Source organism: Hyla sarda, chromosome 2 (assembly GCF_029499605.1).
Source record: "Hyla sarda isolate aHylSar1 chromosome 2, aHylSar1.hap1, whole genome shotgun sequence".
In the NCBI taxonomy this organism is placed as follows: Eukaryota; Metazoa; Chordata; class Amphibia; order Anura; family Hylidae; genus Hyla; species Hyla sarda.
In genome coordinates, this window is record NC_079190.1 from 17250883 (window position 1) to 17274706 (window position 23824).

Below are 23824 nucleotides of genomic sequence, written 5' to 3' on the forward strand. Positions count from 1 at the left end.
AAAAAAAAAATCTTAATCCTTTCAGTACTTATGAGCTTCTGAAGTTAAGGTTGTTCTTTTCTGTCTAAGTAATCTCTGATGACACCTGTCTCAGGAAACGCCCAGTTTAGAAGCAAATCCCCATAGTAAACCTCTTCTAAACTGGGCGTTTCCCGAGACAGGTGTCATCAGAGAGCACTTAGACAGAAAAGAACAACCTTAACTTCAGAAGCTCATAAGTACTGAAAGGATTAAGATTTTTTTTTTTTTTATAGAAGTAATTTACAAATCTGTTTAACTTTCTGGAGCCAGTTGATATATATAAAAAAGTTTTTTTTCCTGGATAACCCCTTTCAATGTGTTATTGCGATCTAACGAAACACAGCGAGCACAACCGATCCGAAGTGTAAGGGAAAATATATATAATAATTGAAAGAAATAATTAGAAAATTTGTAGTGCAATGCAAAAAAAAAAAAAAAAAAAATTATAATAATACTAAATATATAATAATTAAAAAAATTTTTAGAATTTTTTTTTATTATTATTAATTATTATTATTATATTTTGTTATTTATTACATTTTTTTTTTATAATTTCTCCAAAATCGTAACAAAATGAGCAATTGTACGGAAAATAGTGCAAAATAGTGCAAGTTCTGAAAAGTAGCTGTGAAATTGCGGCGGTAGGCAATGGCAGTACCTACCACTAACTAAAAGCCATGTGTGAACACATTCATGTCAACAAGATAGAAAGTGGCAGGTATGTATATACATGAAGTAGTTATGGGGGACGCTTAAAGGGGTGATCCAGGATTTTTTTTTTTTATATATCTATCTATCTATATCAACTGGCTCCAGAGATTTAAACAAATTTGTATATTACTTCTATTAAAAAATATTAATTCTTTCAGTACTTATGAGCTGCTGAAGTTGAGTTGTTCTTTTCTGTCTAAGTGCTCTCTGATGACACCTGTCTCGGGAACTGTCCAGAGTAGAAGCAAATCCCCATAGCAAACCACTTCTACTCTGTGCAGTTCCCGAGACAAGCAGAGATGTCAGCAGAGAGCCACTGTTGCCAGACAGAAAAGAACAACTCAACTTCAGCAGCTGATAATTATTGGAAGGAGTAAGATTTTTTTTAATAGAAGTAATTTACAAATCTGTTTAACTTTCTGGAGCTAGTTGATATATAAATATAAAAAAAAGTTTTTTCCTGGAATACCCCTTTAAATAAAAGTGCCATATAATACTATGTAATACTACCGCCTAAAACTAACTTGACAGTAACGTATAAATGACAGCGAGGGCCCACATAATACTACCGTACAGGTGACTCATAACCGTGTCAAAAAATGTATCACCTCCAATAGCTACATAGTACCCCCATATAGTGCATAAACAATACTACCGCTTAAAACTTACATGACAGCAACATACAATGACAGCGAGGGCCCCCATAATACTACCATACAGGTGACATAACAGTGCCATAAATGCACCACCTCCAATGGTTACATAGTACCCCCCATATAGTGCTGAATTAATACTACCGCTTAAAAAGTGAAGGCCAACATAAAACTACTACAAAAGTTACACAGAACTGTGCCAAAATGTACCACCCCCAATGGTAACATAATACCGTCATATAGTGCCAGATTTTGCTGCTAGAGAAGGGATCTATAGACTGCAATAGCTGCTATAGAGCAGGTACTTAAAGGGGTACTCCGGTGAAAAACGTATTTTTTTTTTTTTAAATCAACTGGTGCCAGAAAGTTAAACAGATTTGTAAATTACTTAAAATCTTAATCCTTCCAGTACTTATTAGCTGCTGAATACTACAGAGGAAATTATTTTCTTTTTGGAACACAGAGCTCTCTGCTGACATCACGAGCAGAGAGCACTGTGTTCCAAAAAGAAAAGAATTTCCTCTGTAGTATTCAGCAGCTAATAAGTACTGGAAGGATTAAGATTTTTTAATAGAAGTAATTTACAATTCTGTTTAACTTTCTGGCACCAGTTGATTTAAGAAAAAAAAAAAAAAAAAAAAAAAAAAAAAAAAAGGTTTCCTGTGAAAAACTTTTTGTTTTTTTAAATCAACTGGTGCCAGAAAGTTAAACAGATTTGTAAATTACTCCTATAAAAAAAATCTTAACCCTTCCAGTACTTTTTAGGGTCTATATACTACAGAGGAAGTGCTTTACTTTTTAGATTTCTCTTCTGTCACAACCACAGTGCTCTCTGCTGACCTCTGCTGTCCATTTTAGGAACTGTCCCCAAAGCAATTATATGCTGCTTTGGACAGTTCCTAAAATGGACAGCAGAGGTCAGCAGAGAGCACTGTGGTCGAAATCTAAAAAGTAAAGCATTTCCTCTGTGTTATATAGCCCCTAATAAGTACTGGAAGGATTAAAATTATAGAAGTAATTTACAAATCTGTTAACTTTCTGAAACCAGTTGATTTAAAAAAAAAAAAAAAAAAAAAAAAGTTTTCCACCGGAGTACCCCTTTAAAGGGTAACAAAATTATCAAAATGTTCTTATTAGGGTGGCACATCCCGAAATGTTACATCTAACCCCCTCCCCAATAGCCGCCCAGTGACACCAGTCCAGGCAATGACAGGTACAAGTGGTCTGCGGTAAACGATACGGGCGCAGGAAGCTAAATTAGGACCATGGTGAAAGAAATAGTCAGAGACCAGATCACATTACACACTGGGGGGGGGGGGGGGGGACACAAATCTTACAGGTAGACAATGGATATAGAGGACAAGACAAGGCTCTGATCTCTGGTAAATCCACAGATGTAGCAGAGCTGGATTTGTCATAGGTTGTCATTGCGTCTGCACCATATAGGACGATCTAAGTTAGTGTTTCCCCAACCTGGATGCCTCCAGCTGTGCAAAACTACAACTCCCAGCATGCCCGGACAGCCGTCATCAGTGGTTTGTACGAGGGTAGCTATCATGTAACTTGTGGATTCAATATAAACACCGTAACTACTTTTTTTTTTTATAATGCACTGTAACTATTTTGCAATGCACTGTAACTTTTTTATAATACACTGTAACTATTTTTATATTACACTGAAACTATTTTTATAATACACTATTTTGTAATGCACTGTAAATTATTTTATAATACACTATTTTTGTAATGCACTGTAACTATTTTTGTAATAAACTGTTTTTAAGATGAACTGTAACTGTTTTTTATGAAGCACTAACTATTTTTGTAATGAGCTGTAACTGTTTGTAATTAACTATTTCTTGCAATGCACTGTAACTATTTTTGTAATGAAAAGTAACTATTTTGGTAAGGAGCTGTAGCTATTTTTGTAACGAACGGCAAGTATTTTTTGTAATGCACTGTAACTATTTTTGCAATGAACTGTAACTATTTTTCTTACATCTAAATATCTCACTCTTTTCATACATAATGAGCACCTAGAGGACAGGGGTTGAATGGGGGAAAAAAAGGATCTACCTCCCCTATATCAGTGGTCTCCAAACTGTGGACCTCCAGCTGTTGCAAAACTACAACTCCCAGCATGCCCGGACAGCCTTCGGCTGTCCGGGCATGCTGGGAGTTGTAGTTCTGCAACAGCTGGAGGCATCCTGTTTGGGAAACCCTGATCTTAGATTGACATTGTGAATCACGTCATTGACGTCAATGAGCAAGTCAATACCGGGAAACATGACACAGGGGGGGTAGAGCGGCGAGCGACACAAAACGTGCAGCACCAGACGCCGATCCGTTCCGTCACAGGCTCTGCAGCATAGAGACATTGTTATACTGGTGCAATGAAGAATTCACCATAGGGAACCATTAATCCATCCAGAGCCCGATATATGAAAACCTCCCCTGGAAGCCTTATGGGAAAAAATATACTGCATGGTTAAGAGCAGAGCTTCTTGCATGTAAGAGCAGTATTATAGTAGTTATATTCTTGTATATAGGAGGCAGTATTATAGTAGATATATTCTTGTATATAGGAGGCAGTATTATAGTAGTTATATTCTTGTATATAGGAGGCAGTATTATAGTAGATATATTCTTGTATATAGGAGCAGTATTATTAGTAGTTATTTTCTTGTATATAAGAGCAGTATTATAGTAGATATATTCTTGTATATAGGAGCAGTATTATAGTAGTTATATTCTTGTATATAGGAGCAGTATTATAGTAGTTATATTCTTGTATATAGGAGCAGTATTATAGTAGTTATATTCTTGTATATAGGAGCAGTATTATAGTGGTTATATTCTTGTATATAGGAGGCAGTATTCTAGTAGTTATATTCTTGTATATAGGAGCAGTATTATAGTAGTTATATTCTTGTATATAGGGGCAGTATTATAGTAGTTATATTCTTGTATATAAGGGCAGTATTATAGTAGTTATATTCTTGTATATAGGAGCAGTATTATAGTAGTTATATTCTTGTATATAGGAGCAGTATTATAGTAGTTATATTCTTGTATATAGGGGCAGTATTATAGTAGTTATATTCTTGTATATAAGGGCAGTATTATAGTAGTTATATTCTTGTATATAGGAGCAGTATTATAGTAGTTATATTCTTGTATATAGGAGACAGTATTATAGTAGTTATATTCTTGTATATAGAAGACAGTATTATAGTAATTATATTCTTGTATATAGGGGCAGTATTATAGTAGTTATATTCTTGTATATAGGGGCAGTATTATAGTAGTTATATTCTTGTACATAGGGGGCAGTATTATAGTAGTTATATTCTTGTACATAGGGGGCAGTATTATAGTAGTTATATTCTTGTACATAGGGGGCATGCTGAGAATTGCAGTTATGCAACAGTTGGAGTCACACTGGTTGGCAAACACTGCCATAAAGCCTATGAACCATCTCTTCATTGTGAGGCCACAACAAAAGAATAGAAATAAAACAATCCCTTTTTATATATATTTTTTTTTTATTTGTTTCCATTTAATCGACCATTTCGTGTTGTTATTGTTCAATGAGACGACTGCCAGAAGTTTACAGAACTCCCTGCCCTCCACATCGCCAGAACCGCAGGAGACATTTTTTGGCTGATTTCCGCTTTATATGCTGAACACGTGGCGGAGCATCAATATTCTTGGATACATCAGCATTTGGAAACTGACATTTTTTTTCTTCTTTTCTAAATTTGGATATTTCTGGTGTGTAAATTGAAAGCATTTATCACCTCACCAAAGAGGGTCATTCAGGGTTTTTATTTTTGGCTAGACCTGCGCTAAGTCCCTTAGGAATGCATTGAGTCATAGCAATTCAAGGGGGCCATAAGGATTCGGCCACAAAGGCTGTGGCAGGAATTTGAAATCCGTCTGATATTATTTTTTAGTACAAAAATATAACTTCTATAATACTGCCTCCTATGTACAAGAATATAACTACTATAATACTGCTCCTATATACAAGAACATAACTACTATAATACTGCTCCATTATACAAGAATATAACTACTATAATACTGCTCCTATATACAAGAATATAACTACTATAATACTGCTCCTATATACAAGAATATAACTACTATAATACTGCCTCCTATGTACAAGAATATAACTCCTATAATACTGCCCCTATATACAAGAATATAACTCCTATAATACTGCTCCTATATACAAGAATATAACTACTATAATACTGCTCCTATATACAAGAATATAACTGCTATAATACTGCTCCTATATACAAGAATATAACTACTATAATACTGCCCCCTATATACAAGAATATAACTACTATAATACTGCCCCCTATATACAAGAATATAACTACTATAATACTGCTCCTATATACAAGAATATAACTCCTATAATACTGCTCCTATATACAAGAATATAACTACTATAATACTGCTCCTATATACAAGAATATAACTGCTATAATACTGCTCCTATATACAAGAATATAACTACTATAATACTGCCCCCTATATACAAGAATATAACTACTATAATACTGCCTCCTATATACAAGAATATACCTCCTATATACAAGAATATAACTACTATAATACTACCTCCTATATACAAGAATATAACTACTATAATACTACCTCCTATATACAAGAATATAACTACTATAATACTGCTCCTATATACAAGAATATAACTACTATAATACTGTTCCTATATACAAGAATATAACTACTATAATACTGCCTCCTATATATAAGAATATAACTACTATAATAATGCCTCCTATATACAAGAATATAACTACTATAATACTGCCTCCTATATACAAGAATATAACTACTATAATACTGCCTCCTATATACAAGAATATAACTACTATAATACTGCCTCCTATATACAAGAATATAACTACTATAATACTGCTCCTATATACAAGAATATAACTACTATAATACTGCTCCTATATACAAGAATATAACTGCTATAATACTGCTCCTATATACAAGAATATAACTACTATAATACTGCTCCCTATATACAAGAATATAACTACTATAATACTGCTCCTATATACAAGAATATAACTGCTATAATACTGCTCCTATATACAAGAATATAACTACTATAATACTGCCCCCTATATACAAGAATATAACTACTATAATACTGCCCCCTATATACAAGAATATAACTACTATAATACTGCTCCTATATACAAGAATATAACTGCTATAATACTGCTCCTATATACAAGAATATAACTACTATAATACTGCTCCTAAATACAAGAATATAACTACTATAATACTGCCTCCTAAATACAAGAATATAACTACTATAATACTGCTCCTATATACAAGAATATAACTACTATAATACTGCTCCTATATACAAGAATATAACTACTATAATACTGCTCCTATATACAAGAATATAACTACTATAATACTGCTCCTATATACAAGAATATAACTACTATAATACTGCTCCTATATACAAGAATATAACTACTATAATACTGCTCCTATATACAAGAATATAACTTCTATAATACTGCTCCTATATACAAGAATATAACTACTATAATACTGCTCCTATATACAAGAATATAACTACTATAATACTGCTCCTATATACAAGAATATAACTTCTATAATACTGCTCCTATATACAAGAATATAACTACTATAATACTGCTCCTATATACAAGAATATAACTACTATAATACTGCCTCCTATATACAAGAATATAACTACTATAAAACTGCTCCTATATACAAGAATATAACTACTATAATACTGCCTTCTATATACAAGAATATTACTACTATAATACTGCCTCCTATATACAAGAATATAACTACTATAATACTGCCCCCTATATACAAGGCTATAACTACTATAATACTGCGCAGGAAGTTAAACAGATTTGTAATTTACTTCTATTTCAAAATCATAATCCCTCCAGTACTTATTAGCTGCTGAATACTACAGAGGAAATTCTTTTCTTTTTGGAACACAGAGCTCTCTGCTGACATCTCTGTCCATTTTAGGAACTGTCCAGAGCAGCATATGTTTGCTATGGGGATTTTCTCCTACTCTGGACAGTTCTTAAAATGGACAGAGATGTCAGCAGAGAGCACTGTGCTCGTGATTCAGCAGAGAGCTCTGTGTTCAAAAAAGAAAAGAATTTCCTCTGTAGTATTCAGCAGCTAATAAGTACTGGAAGGATTAAGATTTTTTTTTTTTTTTTATAGAAGTAATTTACAAATCTGTTTAACTTTCTGGCACCAGTGGATTTAGAGAAAAAAGTTTTGCACCGGAGTACTCCTTTAAAGCTGTGTTTCTGCTTTGTATGGCTGGGGTCCTCCGAACTGCTCGGACCCCAAAGAACTCTAGTGGAGTGGAGCCATGAAACAGCACCACCCCTGTTCTCAGGTTGTGTGTGGTATCGCAGCTCGGTTGCATTGAAGTGAATGGAGCCAAGTTGTAATACCACACACAGCCTGATGACAGGGGGGTCGCTGTGTCTTTTCATCTAATCCTAGCTAAACATTTGTGACCATAAAAGATACAATGAATGTGAGGAAAAGCTCATATTGAGTCCCTATGGATGCCGCCTTATGGTGCCTTATAGTAACACCGTTATCTACCCTAAGATAAGTTCTTCTAGGAAAGGGTAAATCCATGATACAAAAAGTTTATTTTTCTAGTACCGCGTTACCAAACCAGGGCGCCTCCGGCTATCACAAAACCACAACTCCCAGCATGTTGAGACATATGTCGATAAATGTCGATTATTGGGCGCCATATTATGGACCTGGACAACATGGACTTGATAGGCTACTGTTTTTTTATGCCCAAATAGTATTCCCCCCCCCCCCCCCCCCAAAAAAAAGAAAAAAAAACAAAAAAAAAACACCTACACTTCTCCATGCATTTTAGCGTTTCTTTCTGCCATTTTGCCTGTTTTCATGATTTTAGTGGAAATTGTTTTTTTTTTTTTTTTTTTCTCCAGAATGACCTTTTTCACACAGATAAGAGTAGGGGGGGAAAAAAAAACGCCCCTCCCCCCCAAAAAAAAAAAATTTATGAAAAATTCTAATGTTAAACCCACATTGCATTTCTTCTAGTGCTTCCCCCCCCCCCCTCCCATAGAAGTCCATAGGAGCCAAAAAAAAAATGTAATTAAAAAAATGTAATTAAAACAAAACACAAAAACACCATAATCTCGGACATCGTGCCGCAATTTTAGAGAAATGCCAAAAAAAAAAAAACACCAATGAAGAGTGAAAAAAATTACCAGTGGGTCTGGCTGACACATTTTTGCTTAACAAAATTATTTTTTTTTAAATAAATTTATATAAATATAAAAAAAACAACAACAAAGGAAGAAAATAAATAAATAAATAAAAAAAATCCCAAAAAAGTGGCTTTTTTTTTGGGCGAGTTTCCTGCTGTGGCTAATACCTTGTGACGTCACGCGACGCCCCCTCCATTCATGTCTATGGGAGGGGGCGTGACGGCTGTCACGCCCCCTCCCATAGACATGAATGGAGGGGGCGTCGCGTGACGTCACAAGGTGGTGTTGTGCGACACTGCCTCCCAAACCCAGCGTTCTGAACATAGGGGGAGATTGATCAAAACCTGTCCAGAGGTAAAAATGCTGAGTTGCCCATAGCAACCAATCAGATCGCTTCTTTCATTTTTGAAAAGGCCTGTGTAAAATGAAAGAAGCGATCTGATTGGTTGCTATGGGCAACTCAACATTTTTTCCTCTGGACAGGTTTTGATAAATCTCCCTGTCTAGCATACACGACATACACATCTCTGCTACATCCCAAATGCCGCACTTCTCACCCCCAACCCCCCCCCGCGGCATTAATTCACAGAAAGTAGAGCATAGTGACAGTGGATGATCCTATTGATCGGAAAAGTGATCTACGTGGACAACGCAGCGTCAAGGTCATTGGTATAATTACACATGCATGGGTCCGACAAAGCCCCTCCTAAATCCGATCATGTACGTGCCCCCTCCCTCTTGGTCTATGCAACCAAAATGGGGTTTTCCTATTCTAGGGATTCCTAACACATCGGACCTTGTAGGATCCCTTCAACAAAAGGGGTCAAGGCCACTTCTTAGGTGTCTCCAAAACCTACAGGAGCCATTGATACCAAAGTAAGGGCCGGACCCAGGGATTAAAGGAGCACTCCACTGGAAAACTATTTTTTTAATCAACTGGTGCCAGAAAGTTAAACAGATTTGTAAATGACTTCTATTTAAAAATCTTAATCCTTCCAGTACTTATCAGCTGCTGTATGCTCCAGAGAAAGTTGTTTAGTTCTTTCCAGTCTGTCCACAGTGCTCTCTGCTGATACCTCTGTCCATGTCAGGAACTGTTCAGAACAGGAGAGGTTTGCTATGGGGATTTGCTCCTACTCTGGACAGTTCCTAAAATGGACAGAGGTGTCAGCAGAGAGCACTGTGGTCAGACAGAAAGGAAATTCAACAAGAAAAGAATTTCCTCTGTAGTATACAGCAGCTGATTAGTACTGGAAGGATTGAGATTTTTAAATAGAAGTCATTAACAAATCTGTTTTTCTTTTACATTAATTGGTGCCAGAAAGTTAATATTTTCCAGTGGAGTAACCTTTTAAAGGGGTACTCCGGTGTTAAGACATCTTATCCGCCGCTGGGGACCCCCGTGATCTTGCATACCGCAACCCGTTAGAATCAGTCCCCCAAGCGTGTTTGCTCCGGGTCTGATTACTGGCGATCACGGGGCATAGTGATGTCACGGCTCCGCCCCCGTGTGACATCACACTCCTACCCCTCAATGCAAGCCTATGGGAGGGGGCGTGACAGCTGTTACACCCCTTCATTAGACTTGCATTGAGGGGGCGGAGCGTGACGTCACACGGGGGCGGAGCCATGACGTCACTATGCTCTGTCCTCGTGGTTGAGATGGACTCAGCCTGAGGACCTCCAGCAGTTCCGGAAGCCGCTAAAGGTGGGTGCTGCATGGTAGATCCCCAGCGGCGAGACCCCCGCGATCTGACATCTTCTCCCCTATCCTTTGGATAGGGGATAAGATGTCTAGGGGAAGAGCACCCCTTTACGTCCTGCAGGGATGCATGGGAACTGAGTTCCTGCACTTTTTCCACAGCAGGAACATTGTTCCCATTAGCAGAACCAGCCCTTGACTGGAAATCTTAGGTAGGTTCCCACATTTTTTCCCCTGGACTTGACCCCTGGTCAGAGCTTAGTTTCAGTGGTGGGCCAAGCTACAAATGTAGCCTGATACCAGTGGTCCCCAACCTAGTCCTCACGGCCCACCTACACTCATGGTTTTTATCAGTTCCTCCATTGGAATGGAACAGGTAAAATTCCAATCCTGGACTATTGGTGTTCTTGAGGACTGGGTTGGGGACTTCTGGTCTAGACAATTGGACGCTGATGTGGTCCTTGATACAACCACAACATCTGGACTAGTGGTCCCCACCGCAGTCCTCAAGGCCACCCAACATTTCATGTTCTTTCAGTTACTCCATTGGAATGGACCAGAGAAAACATTCTAACCTTGGACTGTTTGAGGGTCGTCTTGATGAAAGGCGAAGACCACCACAAGAACCTTCCTATTTACCACTTGCATTTCATACAATTTTTTTGTTTGTTTTTTTTTGTTCCTAATTTGGCACAAATTAACCATTTGACACAATTGGAAAGATAGGTCAGTAAGTCTTTGCATCTAGGGTGGATTTGGCCTCCATCGTCCTCTTTTATGTCATTAGAGTAAGGACCAGAGCTTAGTTTAAGTGTTGGTCCAAGCTACAAGTGTAGCCTAAACCAGTGTCCAACCAAGTCCTTAAAGGGGTACTCCGCCCCTGGCATCTTATCCCCTATCCAAAAGGATAGGGGATAAGATGTTAGATCGCCGCGGTCCCGCTGCTGGGGACCCCGGGGATCGCCGCTGCGGCACCGCGCTATCATTACTGCGCAGAGCGAGTTCGCTCTGTGCGTAATGAGGGGCGATACAGGGGCCAGAGCAGCGTGACGTCATGGCTCCGCCCCTCATGACATCACGGCCCATCCCCTTAATGCAAGTCTATGGCAGGGGGCGTGATGACCGCAACGCCCCCTCCCATAGACTTGTATTGACGGGGGCGGGCCGTGACATCACGAGGGGCGGAGCCGTGACGTAACGATGCTCCGGCCCCTGTATTGCCCGTCATTATGTGCAGAGCGATCTCGCTCTGTGCAGTAATCATGGCGGGGTGCTGCAGCAGCGATCCCCGGGGTCCCCAGCAGCGGGACCCCGGCGATCTGACATCTTATCCCCTATCCTTTGGATAGGGGATAAGATGTCTAGGGGCGGAGTACCCCTTTAAGGCCCACCAACACTCCATTGGAATTAAACAAGGAAAAATTCCAGTCTTGGACTGTTGGCGGCCTTAAAGGGGTACTTCGCCCCTAGACATCTTATCCAAAGGCAGCGCCGGAGGCTCGTAACGCCACGGCCACACCCCTTCAAAGCAAGTCTATGGGAGGGGGCGTGACGGCCGTCACGCCCCCTCCCATAGCCTTGCATTGAGGGGGTGTTGCCGTGACTTCACGAATAGAGAAGAGTGAACTTACAGTAAATTTGATTCGTCACAAACTTCTCGGCTCGGCAGTTGATGACTTTTCCTGCATAAATTAGTTCAGCTTTCCGGTGCTCCCATGGGCTGGAAAAGGTGGATACATTCCTAGGAGACTCTTTCCTAGGACTGTATCCACCTTTTCCAGCCCACCAGAGCACCGGAAAGCTGAACTAATTTATGCAGGATAAGTCATCAACTGCCGAGCCGAGAAGTTCGTGACGAATCAAAGTTACTGTAAGTTCACTCTTCTCTAGTCACGAGCCTCCGCATCTCCAGTCATCCAGCACAGAGCGAAGTTCACTTTGTGCACCGGATGTCTGGGGTGCCGCAGCAGAGATCGCAGGGGTCCCCAGCGGCGGGAACCCCGCCATCGGGGTGGAGTACCCCTTTAAGGACCACTGATCTAGACAATTGGACGCTGACGTGGCCCTCTGTGAAAATTAGTTTTACAACCCTGTTCTAGATGCAACCACAACATCTAGCCCAGTGGTCCCCGACCCAGTCCTCAAGGCCCACCAACATTCTGGGGTTTAAATAAAAAAAAAAAAACAGGTAAAAAAATTAAATCCTGGACTGCTGGTGGGCTTGGCGGTCATTGGTGATAGAAGACCATGACAGGAACCTTCATAGATACCGCCTGCGTTACATCCAAATCTGGCAAAAATAAACCATTTGACGCAACCTGGAAAGACAGGCGGTAAAACTTTGCATCTAAGGTGTTTGGCCGACATCGTCCCTTTTATGGCATCATCTTCCACCCATTCCCCCAGATCAACGCCAGTCCAACAGAGGTTGCACATCGTGAAACGTCTGTAACCCATAACGCTCTCTTTTACATCAGGTGTATATATATATGGACGGGATAAGGAGGACGAGATAAGGAGGACGAGATAAGGAGGACGAGATAAGGAGGACGAGATAAGGAGGTCGAGATAAGGAGGTCGAGATAAGAGGATGAAATAGGAGGTCGGGATAAGAGGATGAAATAGGAGGTCGGGATAGGAGGATGAAATAGGAGGTCGGGATAGGAGGTCGGAATAGGAGGACGGGATAAGGAGGTCGGGATAAGGAGGACGGGATAAGGAGGACGGGATAAGAGGATGAAATAGGAGGTCAGGATAGGAGGATGAAATAGGAGGTCGGGATAGGAGGATGGGATAGGAGGTCGGGATAGGAGGTCGGGATAAGGAGGACGGGATAAGGAGGACGGGATAAGGAGGACGGGATAAGGAGGACGGGATAAGGAGGACGGGATAAGGAGGACGGGATAAGGAGGACGGGATAAGGAGGACGGGATAAGGAGGACGGGATAAGGAGGACGGGATAAGAGGATGAAATAGGAGGTCGGGATAGGAGGATGAAATAGGAGGTCGGGATAGGAGGTCGGGATAGGAGGACGGGATAGGAGGACGGGATAGGAGGACGGGATAGGAGGACGGGATAAGGAGGACGGGATAAGGAGGACGGGATAAGGAGGACGGGATAAGGAGGACGGGATAAGGAGGACGGGATAAGGAGGACGGGATAAGGAGGACGGGATAAGGAGGACGGGATAAGGAGGACGGGATAAGGAGGACGGGATAAGGCGGACGGGATAAGGCGGACGGGATAAGGAGGACGGGATAAGGAGGACGGGATAAGGAGGACGGGATAAGGAGGACGGGATAAGGAGGACGGGATAAGGAGGACGGGATAAGGAGGACGGGATAGGAGGTTGAAATATGGAGGCCGGGATATGGAGGACAAGATAAGGAGGACAAGATAAGGAGGACGGGATAAGAGGACAAGATAAGGAGGACGGGATAAGAGGACGGGATAAGAGGATGAAATAGGAGGTCGGGATATGAGGATGAAATAGGAGGTCGGGATAGGAGGTCGGGATAGGAGGTCGGGATATGAGTACTTCCTCCTATGTTGCTTTTCCTCCCCCACAAGGATTAGGTAGGAAAAAACGGGCAACGCCGGGTACTCAGCTAATATATATATATATATATATATATATATACACACATACATACATACACTGTTCATTTGTAACCCTTTGCAGGCAGAGACCCGCTTTCTCCTATAGAGAACAATAACGTGATGGACTCTCTGTAGGAGAACTGGAGGATGACAGGGTGAAGCAGAAACTGCAGCATCATTCCCAGGGTGGGTGGGATGGTCAAGGCTGGACTGACACCCAGCATACACAACGGTAAATAATAATGACTCGGCCACATGTGGGACCGGCTGAGGGCTGGGACTTGTAGTCCTACAGCAGCTATATTGCAAGAATGGGGGGGAACGGCCGAACGGTGTTTCCCAACCAGGGTGCCTCCAGCTGTTGCAAAACTACAGCACCCAGCATGCCCGGACAGCCGAAGGCTGTCCGGGCATGCTGGGTGCTGTAGTTTTGCAACAGGAAACAACAAGATAGAAGGTCCAGGTGGGTCCTGGTGCCATATTAAGCATCCACCCCCCCCCCTCTTCATAGCTTTCCATTAGAGCTCAGCCCCTGTCCGCACACAGTATAGACATAGATGGCGACTCCGATCCTTAACCCCCTGCTGACTCGTCTCCTCCACCCAAATGGTGAAACCCGACTGGTCAAACTTGTTACACCAAGGCACAATCCATTAACTCCGTCATGTACAAAAAAAAAAACAAAAAAAAAAAAGTTGACATCACAATACAGAGCAGCAGGACTGCTGGGCAGGGAGGAGTTAAAAGCGACGGACGTCCCAGTGTGTTTACAGTGCAGCACACCTGTGACAGGTGCAAAGCGATCGCCTAACTGTACACCCCCCCCCCCCTCCCGGCCAGACACAATACAATGAATAATACTTCTATCCCCCTCCCCATGTCCCCCTTTAACAATGATCATGCACTATACTCAGCACCACCAGTCGGGGTTCCTACTTACATATCTCCTCAACTTTTTCTCCGGAGGGGATTTTCGGAGCCAGCCGGCGTGGACCACCTCTCCTTCGCTCATCCTGGAGAAGAAGAAGAAGCCGACGACCCCCCTTGTGTCCGGATCTGTCAATCAAAGGCAACAAAATAATAAAATAAAAAGAAGATAAAAGCCCTCCTTATGTGTCAATGGGGGGCTCATTGAAGGGGATCTTTCTTCTGCAGACCGGTGCCATGGGTGGTGGGGGTCCAGCGGGCACAGTACCCCCTCTGTATGAGGACACAGTGAAGTCACTGTCAGTTTTTCCCCTTCATCCTGCGCTGTCTCCTCTTGTCCTCACATCCAGCTGCCTTAGGAAGCAGGAAACTAACTGGCTGTGTATTTCCCAGAGCAGCAATGTGTCCTAACCACACCCTACTCCAATAAGTGGGCATGGCGGGGGGCTGGGCTCCTAAACACCCCCCCCCCCCCCCCCCCCAACCCTGGACACAACACACTGCACAACTTGTTACTAAACAAGAAAGATACATAGGATGGGACTGAGGAGGAGGAGGATACAGCGGAGGAATGGATACAATGTATCAGGGAGGAAACATAACGACCCATCCTGTACAGTAAAGCCCCGCTGTATAGATAGCATTGTTATTAGGAGCGGGAAATAAGGGGGATTCAGGAGGGTTTGGGGCAGAAGATGGATGGGAACAGGAGTCCGGGAGATTGTAGAAGCCAGAGATATAGAAATGATACTGAGGAGAGAGGAATAGTATACAAGAGACAAAAGATATAGATAGGAGAGAAAAACACATAGGGCAGATATATATATATATATATATATATATATAATAGATAGATATGAGATAGATAGATAGATATATATGAGATAGATAGATAGATATGAGATAGATATGAGATAGATAGATATGAGATAGATATGAGATAGATATGAGATAGATATATGAGATAGATAGATAGATATGAGATAGATAGATAGATATGAGATAGATATGAGAGAGATAGATATGAGATAGATATATGAGATAGATAGATAGATAGATAAATATGAGATAGATAGATAGATATGAGATAGATATGAGATAGATAGATATGAGATAGATGGATATGAGAGATAGATAGATATGAGATAGATATGAGATAGATAGATATGAGATAAAGATAGATAGATATGAGATAGATAGATATGAGATAGATAGATATGAGATAGATAGATATGAGATAAATAGATAGATATGAGATAGATAGATATGAGATAAATAGATAGATAGATATGAGATAGATATGAGATAGATAGATATGAAATAGATAGATATGAGATAGATATGAGAGAGGTAGATATATATATGCGATAGATAGATAGATATGATATAGATAGATATGAGATGGATAGATAAACATGAGATAGATATATAGATAGATATGAGAGAGAGAGATATAGATATGAGATAGATATGAGATAGATATGAGATAGATAGATATGAGATAGATATGAGATATGAGATAGATAGATAGATAAGCGATAGATAGATAGATATGAGATAGATAGATATATATGAGATAGATAGAAAGATATGATATAGATAGATATGAGAGATAGATAGATAGATATGAGATAGATATATAGATAGATATGAGAGAGAGAGATATGAGATAGATAGATATTAGATAGATATATATGAGATAGATAGATAGATATATAGATAGATATGAGATGGATAGATGTGAGATAGATATGAGATAGATAGATAAATATGAGATAGATAGATATGAGATAGATAGATATGAGATAGATGGATGGATATGAGATAGATAGATATGAGATAGATAGATAGATAGATATGAGATAGATAGATAGATATGAGATAGATAGATATGAGATAGATAGATAGATATGAGGTAGAAATCATATGTGATGCATATAGATAAATGGATATACAGATATAATACATAAAAGACAGAATATACATGGATTGATGAGAAATAGATAATATTCCACAGCCAGTATCTGGGCACAGTTCTGCTGTCAGTCCATGCTGAGGTTCTGGGGTCTCCTCACCAGGTCCCCCCCCCCCCCCCTCCCCTCTACTTACTTTTTCACGTGACTGTCTGTAGGGAAATTATGGTTGTATTTTTATGCAGCAGATGTGTGAGTCCGGGCATTCTGGGAGTTGTAGTTTGTGCAACAGCTGGAGGCACGCCGGTTGGGAAACACTAGTTCATAGGAAGAAAAAAGTATTCAAAGTAGCTCCTCCTCCAGAATAAAAAGAACTTGCTCTCCATTGCCACCTAGTGGAGGTAGAATTCACTTGAGTCAATGTTCCACCTCCAAAGAGCCTTGAAACATGACTGGGGATTATATGCCAAACCAGAATCCTGGGTAACTCTCCCTTTAGGGGAAAAACTCTGGTTTGGCATATAATCTCCAGTCATGTTTTAAGGGTTGAGCATTGACTTAATGGGATCCTCTATCCAATAGGTGGCAGTAGAGAGAAGGCTCTTTGTGGGAAGCTGAAGCTAGCCAACCGCTCCTAATGTATACGTCATATGACTTTTACTGGGACTGAGGGGGTAGTGTTTCTCATTGAGGGGACTAAACTGGTGTATGGAGTCTTACAAGCCATGCAATGCACCATGGGACAAAAAAAAAGATGCAAAGTAGCCCCTCCTCCAGAATGAAAATAACCTACTCTCTACTGCCACCTATAGAGGTAGAAATCCATTAAGCCAATGTTCAACCCTCAAAGAGCCTTAAAACATGACTGGGGATTATATGCCAAGCCAGAACTGGGTAACTTTTCCTTATAGGAGAAATGATGGTTTGGCATATACTCCCCAGTCATGTTTTAAAAGGGATGCTATCTCCAATAGGTGGCAGCGGAGAGCAAGTTCTCTTCTTTTTTTGGGGAGGGTTACTTTGTATGATGGCTACTCGAATGAGTTGTGGACCATACATAGATGCCAACATTTCAAGGGATGGTCTGGTGGACTGTTTTGCAAAGGGGCGTGGCTTATGCTAATTGGCCTACAATTTAATTTTTAATATTAATTATGTGGATAGACTTCATGGCAACCTCTATAGCTTCAATTACAAATCTTATGGCAGGGTTTGCCTTTGGCTGTCCGGGCATGCAGGGAGTTGTAGTTTTGCAACAGCAGGAGGCACTTTGGTTGGGACGTGCTCTCTTAAAGGGGTACTCCGGTGGAAAACTTTTTTTTTTTTTAATCAACTGGTGCCATAAAGTTAAACAGATTTGTAAATTACATCTATTAAAAATTCTTAATCCTTCCAGTACTTATTAGCCGCTGTATACTACAGAGGAAATTCTTTACTTTTTGGATTCCTTTTCTGTCACGAGCACAGTGCTCTCTGCTGACCTCTGCTGTCCATTTTACGAACTGTCCAGAGCAGCATATATTTGCTATGGGGATTTTCTCCTGCTCCGGAGACAGTTCCTGACATGGACAGAGGTGTCAGCAGAGAGCACTGTGCTCGTGGCAGAAAAGAAATCCAAAAAGTAAAGAACTTCCTCCGTAGTATACAGCCACTAATAAGTACTGGAAGGATTAAGAATTTTTAATAGATGTAATTTACAAATCTGTTTAAACTTTCTGGCACCAGTTGATAAAAAAAATAAAAATATATATATATTTTTTAAAAGTTTTCCACCGGAGTACCCCTTTAAGGCATTGTCATCCATTCTTTCCCAGACTCCTGAATGTAAAATGTATCCTATACATCAATATATACCTATAATCGTGCGGCTGTCCTGAAAAGGGGCGGAGTTCAAAAGGACATTCTAGATTGGCACAGGGGGCGTGGCTTTTACGTGGTTACATGATTATGTAGATTTCCTCTAACCAGGCCCCTCCCTCTTTTTATTAAACGTTTCCATGATAATGATCTTCAGTTTCTTGTAGTTTATAACCATTCTGTCCTTATTGTTATATGCCGATATACTGTAGCCATTCTGAACAAGCAGAGCTGCAGTGTAAAGCAAGATTACAGATGATGCAGCTAAACTGGAGTCGCTGATCCTAGGTGGGTCCTGATGGAGCAGATCAGCGAACCCTGAGCAGCAGGTAAGCCCCTACCTATGTTTACTCTGTGTTGATCCAGAAGAAGTGAATGGAATCCACTGTCATCGGTGATACAGCAGATCCATGGATCGCTCATGTATCTCTGATCTTTAATCAGGCATTAGCATGTAGCTTGTCCGGGCATGCTGGGAGTTGTAGTTTTGCAACAGCTGGAGGAACCCTGGTTAGGAAACACTGCTTCAGAGAAATCACTAGGTGCCATTTGGAGGAAATTGAGTGAGTAAAACGGCCCGTGTGACGTGCATTATGTATCATTATAGACTAGAAATGTACGCGATGTTGCCCGATCTTCTTACCTAAAGTTTGTGGGGAAAGGGAAAGCAACAATGAAGCTCCCGTCCTCATATTCAAACCTCTTATCTCATCTTCATATCCCGACATCATATCTCAGCCTCATATCCTGACCTCCTATCCCATCATCACAGGGCTGGCCCTACCATGAGACCCGGTGGGACCATTGGTCCCAGGCGACACTTTTCAGGGGCAGCACTTTGCTGACCCCCCCTTTTTTTGTGCCACCAAGGTTCGTGGTAGGGCCAGCCCTGCCGCAGCGGCCACTTTAGACAGTGAGTCTGCGGCCAGCCCAGGTCTGACGAGGGACGTCGCGCAAATGACGTTCCTCCGCAGACCTGCGCAGGAGGACATCAGGGATGTCACTCGCCAGGCTGCCGCCGGAGGAAAGTGCTGCACAGGCCGGGTGAGTGTGTCTGTCTCTGTGTGTTAGAGTGTGTCTTTGAGGAGGGGGGGGGTGGGGGGGAACTATGCTACTTAATGTGGGGGAACTATGCTACCTAATGTGGGGAAACTATGCTACCTAATGTGGGGGTACTATGCTATCTACCTAAGGTGGGGACCAAAACATAGGGTTGTTGTTGCCAACCTTATATATAAAGAGTTATAGAAAAAAAATGGGGAAGTGCCTATAAAATAGGTATTTATTGGTATACTTTAAAATCCACCACAAATATGGTGCCCAGGTGTAAAGGAGGGGCCAGTTTGAGGGTATTTGGTCTTAGATAGGATGGGCTGTAGTCAGTCCCACTGACCTAGCATAACCTCATAACTAGGGTGAACTAGGGAGCATCAGTGTATATGGCTGAGATAACACATCCTAGATCTGAATGAATGAAATAATCGTATGAAATACTTTCCTCTTTACATAGTTGAATGCGCTGACAACAAAATCACACAAAAATTATCAATGGAAATCAAATGTATCAACCCATGGAGGTCTGGATATGGAGTCACACTCAAAATCACAGTGGAAAACCCCACTACAGGCTGATCCAACTTTATGTAATGTCCTTAATACAAGTCCCAATGAGGCTCAGTAGTGTGTGTGGCCTCCACGTTCCCGTATGACCTCCCTACAACGCCTGGGCATGCTCCTGATGAGGTGGAGGATGGTCTCCTGAGGGATGTCCTCCCAGACCTGGACTAAAGCATCCGCCAACTCCTGGACAGTCTGTGGTGGATGGAGCGAGACGTCCCAGCTGTGCTCAATCGGATTCAGGGGAACGGACGGCCAGTCCATAGCATCAATGCCTTCCTCTTGTAGGAACTGCTGACACACTCCAGCCACATGAGATTTAGCATTGTCTTGTATTAGGAGGAACCCAGGGCCAACCGCACCAGCATATGGTCTCACAAGGGGTCTGAGGATCTCATCTCGGTACCTAATGGCAGTCAGGCTACCTCTGCCAAACATATGGAGGGCTGTGCAGCCCCCCACACCATTACTGACCCACCGCCAAACCGGTCATGCTGGAGGATGTTGCAGGCAGCAGAACGTTCTCCATGGCATCTCCAGACTCTGTCACATGTGCTCAGTGTGAACCTGCTTTCATCTGTGAAGCACACAGAGCGCCAGTGGGGAATTTGCTAATCTTGATGTTCTCTGGCAAATGCCAATACGTCCTGCACAGTGTTGGGCTGTAAGCACAACCCCCACCTGTGGACGTCGGGCCCTCATACCACTCTAATGGAGTCTGTTTCTGACCATTTGAGTGGACACATGCACATTTGTGGCCTGCTGGAGGTCATTTTGCAGGGCTCTGGCAGTGCTCCTCCTTGCACAAAGGAGGAGGTAGCGGTCCTGCTGCTGGGTTGTTGGCCTCCTCCAGGTCTCCTGATGTACTGGTCTGTCTCCTGGTAGCGCCTCTGTCTCCTGGTAGCACTACGCTGACCTTCTCTCCACAGCTCGCATTGATGTGCCATCCTGGATGAGCTGCACTACCTGAGCCACTTGTGTGGGTTGTAGACTCCGTCTCATGCTACCACTAGAGTGAAAGCACCGCCAACATCCAAAAGTGACCAAAACATCAGCCAGGAAGCATAGGAACTGAGAAATGGTCTGTGGTCACCACCTGCAGAACCACTCCTTTATTGGTCTACCGCAACCAAAAAATACTGCACGCATAGATATATCATTATAGTATCCAGTACCCGCCTACCGGCCATTCATGTTAGAATCGAACATCATCTGACGTGTGATTAGGCTTCGCCCCCTCTTGCGTCATGAGTGGATTGGGAGCACCCCGGAAGCTGGCGGGCTACATTAGCCGGTCCCTGGCGTGCAAACAGCACCGCCATCCCGGGAATACCTTACCTGTTGTCCTGCCACTAGGATATAGACAGGCGGCATGTGAGAACCCCACTACGAGGACCGGGAATTACTCACTGACTGGGGTTGTATAGTTTGTATACTTAGTCGGCTGTTTTTAGGTAACCACTATCCCCAATGTCCTATTGAATTGTACCGTCTATAAGTAGCTGATAGGTGTCTGTATGAACGTAAACCTTACTCCAGGATTCAGGCACCATCATGTATATGTTTTTCTACTTTCTAGGTCGCTGATCTCTGGGACGGACGATTCCTCTCCCATGCGGATCTTAGTATAATGATCACTTCTCCGCACGTCTATTCAGTATCGGATATATTTGTGTTTCATACAAATAGGATTCTTGTTGCATAAATAATATCATACTGTGTTTTTGTGCATATGGTTCCCCTGAGGACGTCCCGGTGTGCACTTAATTACACCTAGGGACAGAAACGTGCGTTGGGATCAGTGTCAGGTGACTTACCTGTACCTTTGGGATTTGGTAATATATGATGTGTGATTGTATAACTATACATGATTTCTAGTGTTGGTTAGTGATCGTATTGTGAACATATTGGCATTCTGCTGATTACTATGTGGGTAAATCCCATAGTCTAATATCATATTTTAGTAACACTTTCGCTCCTGGATAGGGTGCACTTCCTTATATTTGTGGTGGATTTTAATGTATACCAATAAATAGCTATGTTTTAGGCAATTCCCCCTTTTTTTCTATAATTACCTAATAATGGGGCCAGCACTTCACTCTTTGACCCAACCAGGCAGCACAATGTCTTGGGCCGGCCCTGCATCATCATATCCCAACCTCATATCTCGTCCTCATATTCCAACCTCGTATAGTGTCCTTATATTCTGGCCTCATATCTTGTCCTCATATCCCAACCTCGTATCTGGTCCTCCTATCCCGTCCTTGTAGCTCACCTTCACATCCCAACCTCATATCTCGTTCTTATATCCCGACCTAATATCTGACCTCTTAACCAGTCCTTACATCCACACCTTGTATCTCATCCTTATATCCCGACCTCATATCTCGTCCTAATATCCCGACCTTATATCTTGTCCTCATATGCCATCCTTGTATCTCGTTCTTATATCCCGACCTTATATCTGGTCTTCATATCCCATTGTTGTATCTTGTCCTTAAATCCCGACCTCATGTCTCGTCCTCATATCCCAGCCTCGTATCTCGTCCTCATATCCTGACCTCATATCTCATCTTCATATCCCGATCTCATATCTTGTCTTCATATCCCAACCTTGTAGCCCATCCTCATATCCCAACCTCGTATCTCGTCCTCATATCCCAACCTCGTATCTCGTCCTCATATCCTGACCTCATATCTCATCTTCATATCCCGATCTCATATCTTGTCTTCATATCCCAACCTTGTAGCCCATCCTCATATCCCAACCTCATATCCCGTCCTCATATCCCAACCTCGTATCTCGTCCTCATATCCCAACCTCGTATCTCGTCCTCATATCTCATCTTCATATCCCAACCTCATATCTCGTCCTTATATCCCAACCTCATATCTCGTCCTCATATCCCAACCTCGTATCTCGTCCTCATATCCCAACCTCATATCTCCTCCTCATATACCATCCTCATATCCCGTCCTCATTAATTCAACTATATCGTTAGTTGACATATAGGTAACATATGACCAAGTTTCATTGAAATATCTCCAGCCATTTGAGAGTTATAATGGAACATAAATACATATATACATAGACATATGGTCAAAGGAACATGAAAACTATAAAAGTCATTCATTCTGTGCCCCCTATGGGCATCCAAATATAATGATGGGGCATAAGCCTAAGCAGTGGTTGTATTTATCATTGACAAGAAGAGAGTCAGACCTCCCCCTATGGTCAGATAGTGATACGCTCCCCATACATAAGCCAACAACGTTGCAATCATTGAGGAGGGGGGGGGGGGAGACTCATTTTAGGAACTCCACTCACATCCAGAGCTGCAACCAAAATTCTGTTGATTTTCTTAGCTCTCCGGCTACAATACCTCATTGCTGCCCTCTGCTGGTGCGATATCTGTACTGAGTCTAATGTAAGACTTAAAGGGGTACTCCAGTGGAAAACTACTTATTAAAATCAACTG

The 23824-nt window shown here is 41.7% G+C and overlaps 1 protein-coding gene across 4 annotated transcripts in view; it reads right to left on the reverse strand.

Moving 5' to 3' along the window:
• GAB2 (GRB2 associated binding protein 2) overlaps nucleotides 1–15333 on the reverse strand; it is a 210086-nt gene extending 194753 nt beyond the window's left edge. For all 4 annotated transcript variants that reach the window (XM_056561270.1, XM_056561263.1, XM_056561264.1 and 1 more), the window contains exon 1: nucleotides 14972–15333. Coding sequence is in view for 3 of the 4 variants with exons in the window: in XM_056561263.1 (XP_056417238.1) it covers nucleotides 14972–15043 (72 nt within the window). In the remaining variant the exon portion in view is untranslated. The remainder of the gene's footprint in view (nucleotides 1–14971) is intronic.
• Nucleotides 15334–23824: the final 8491 nt, after the last annotated feature.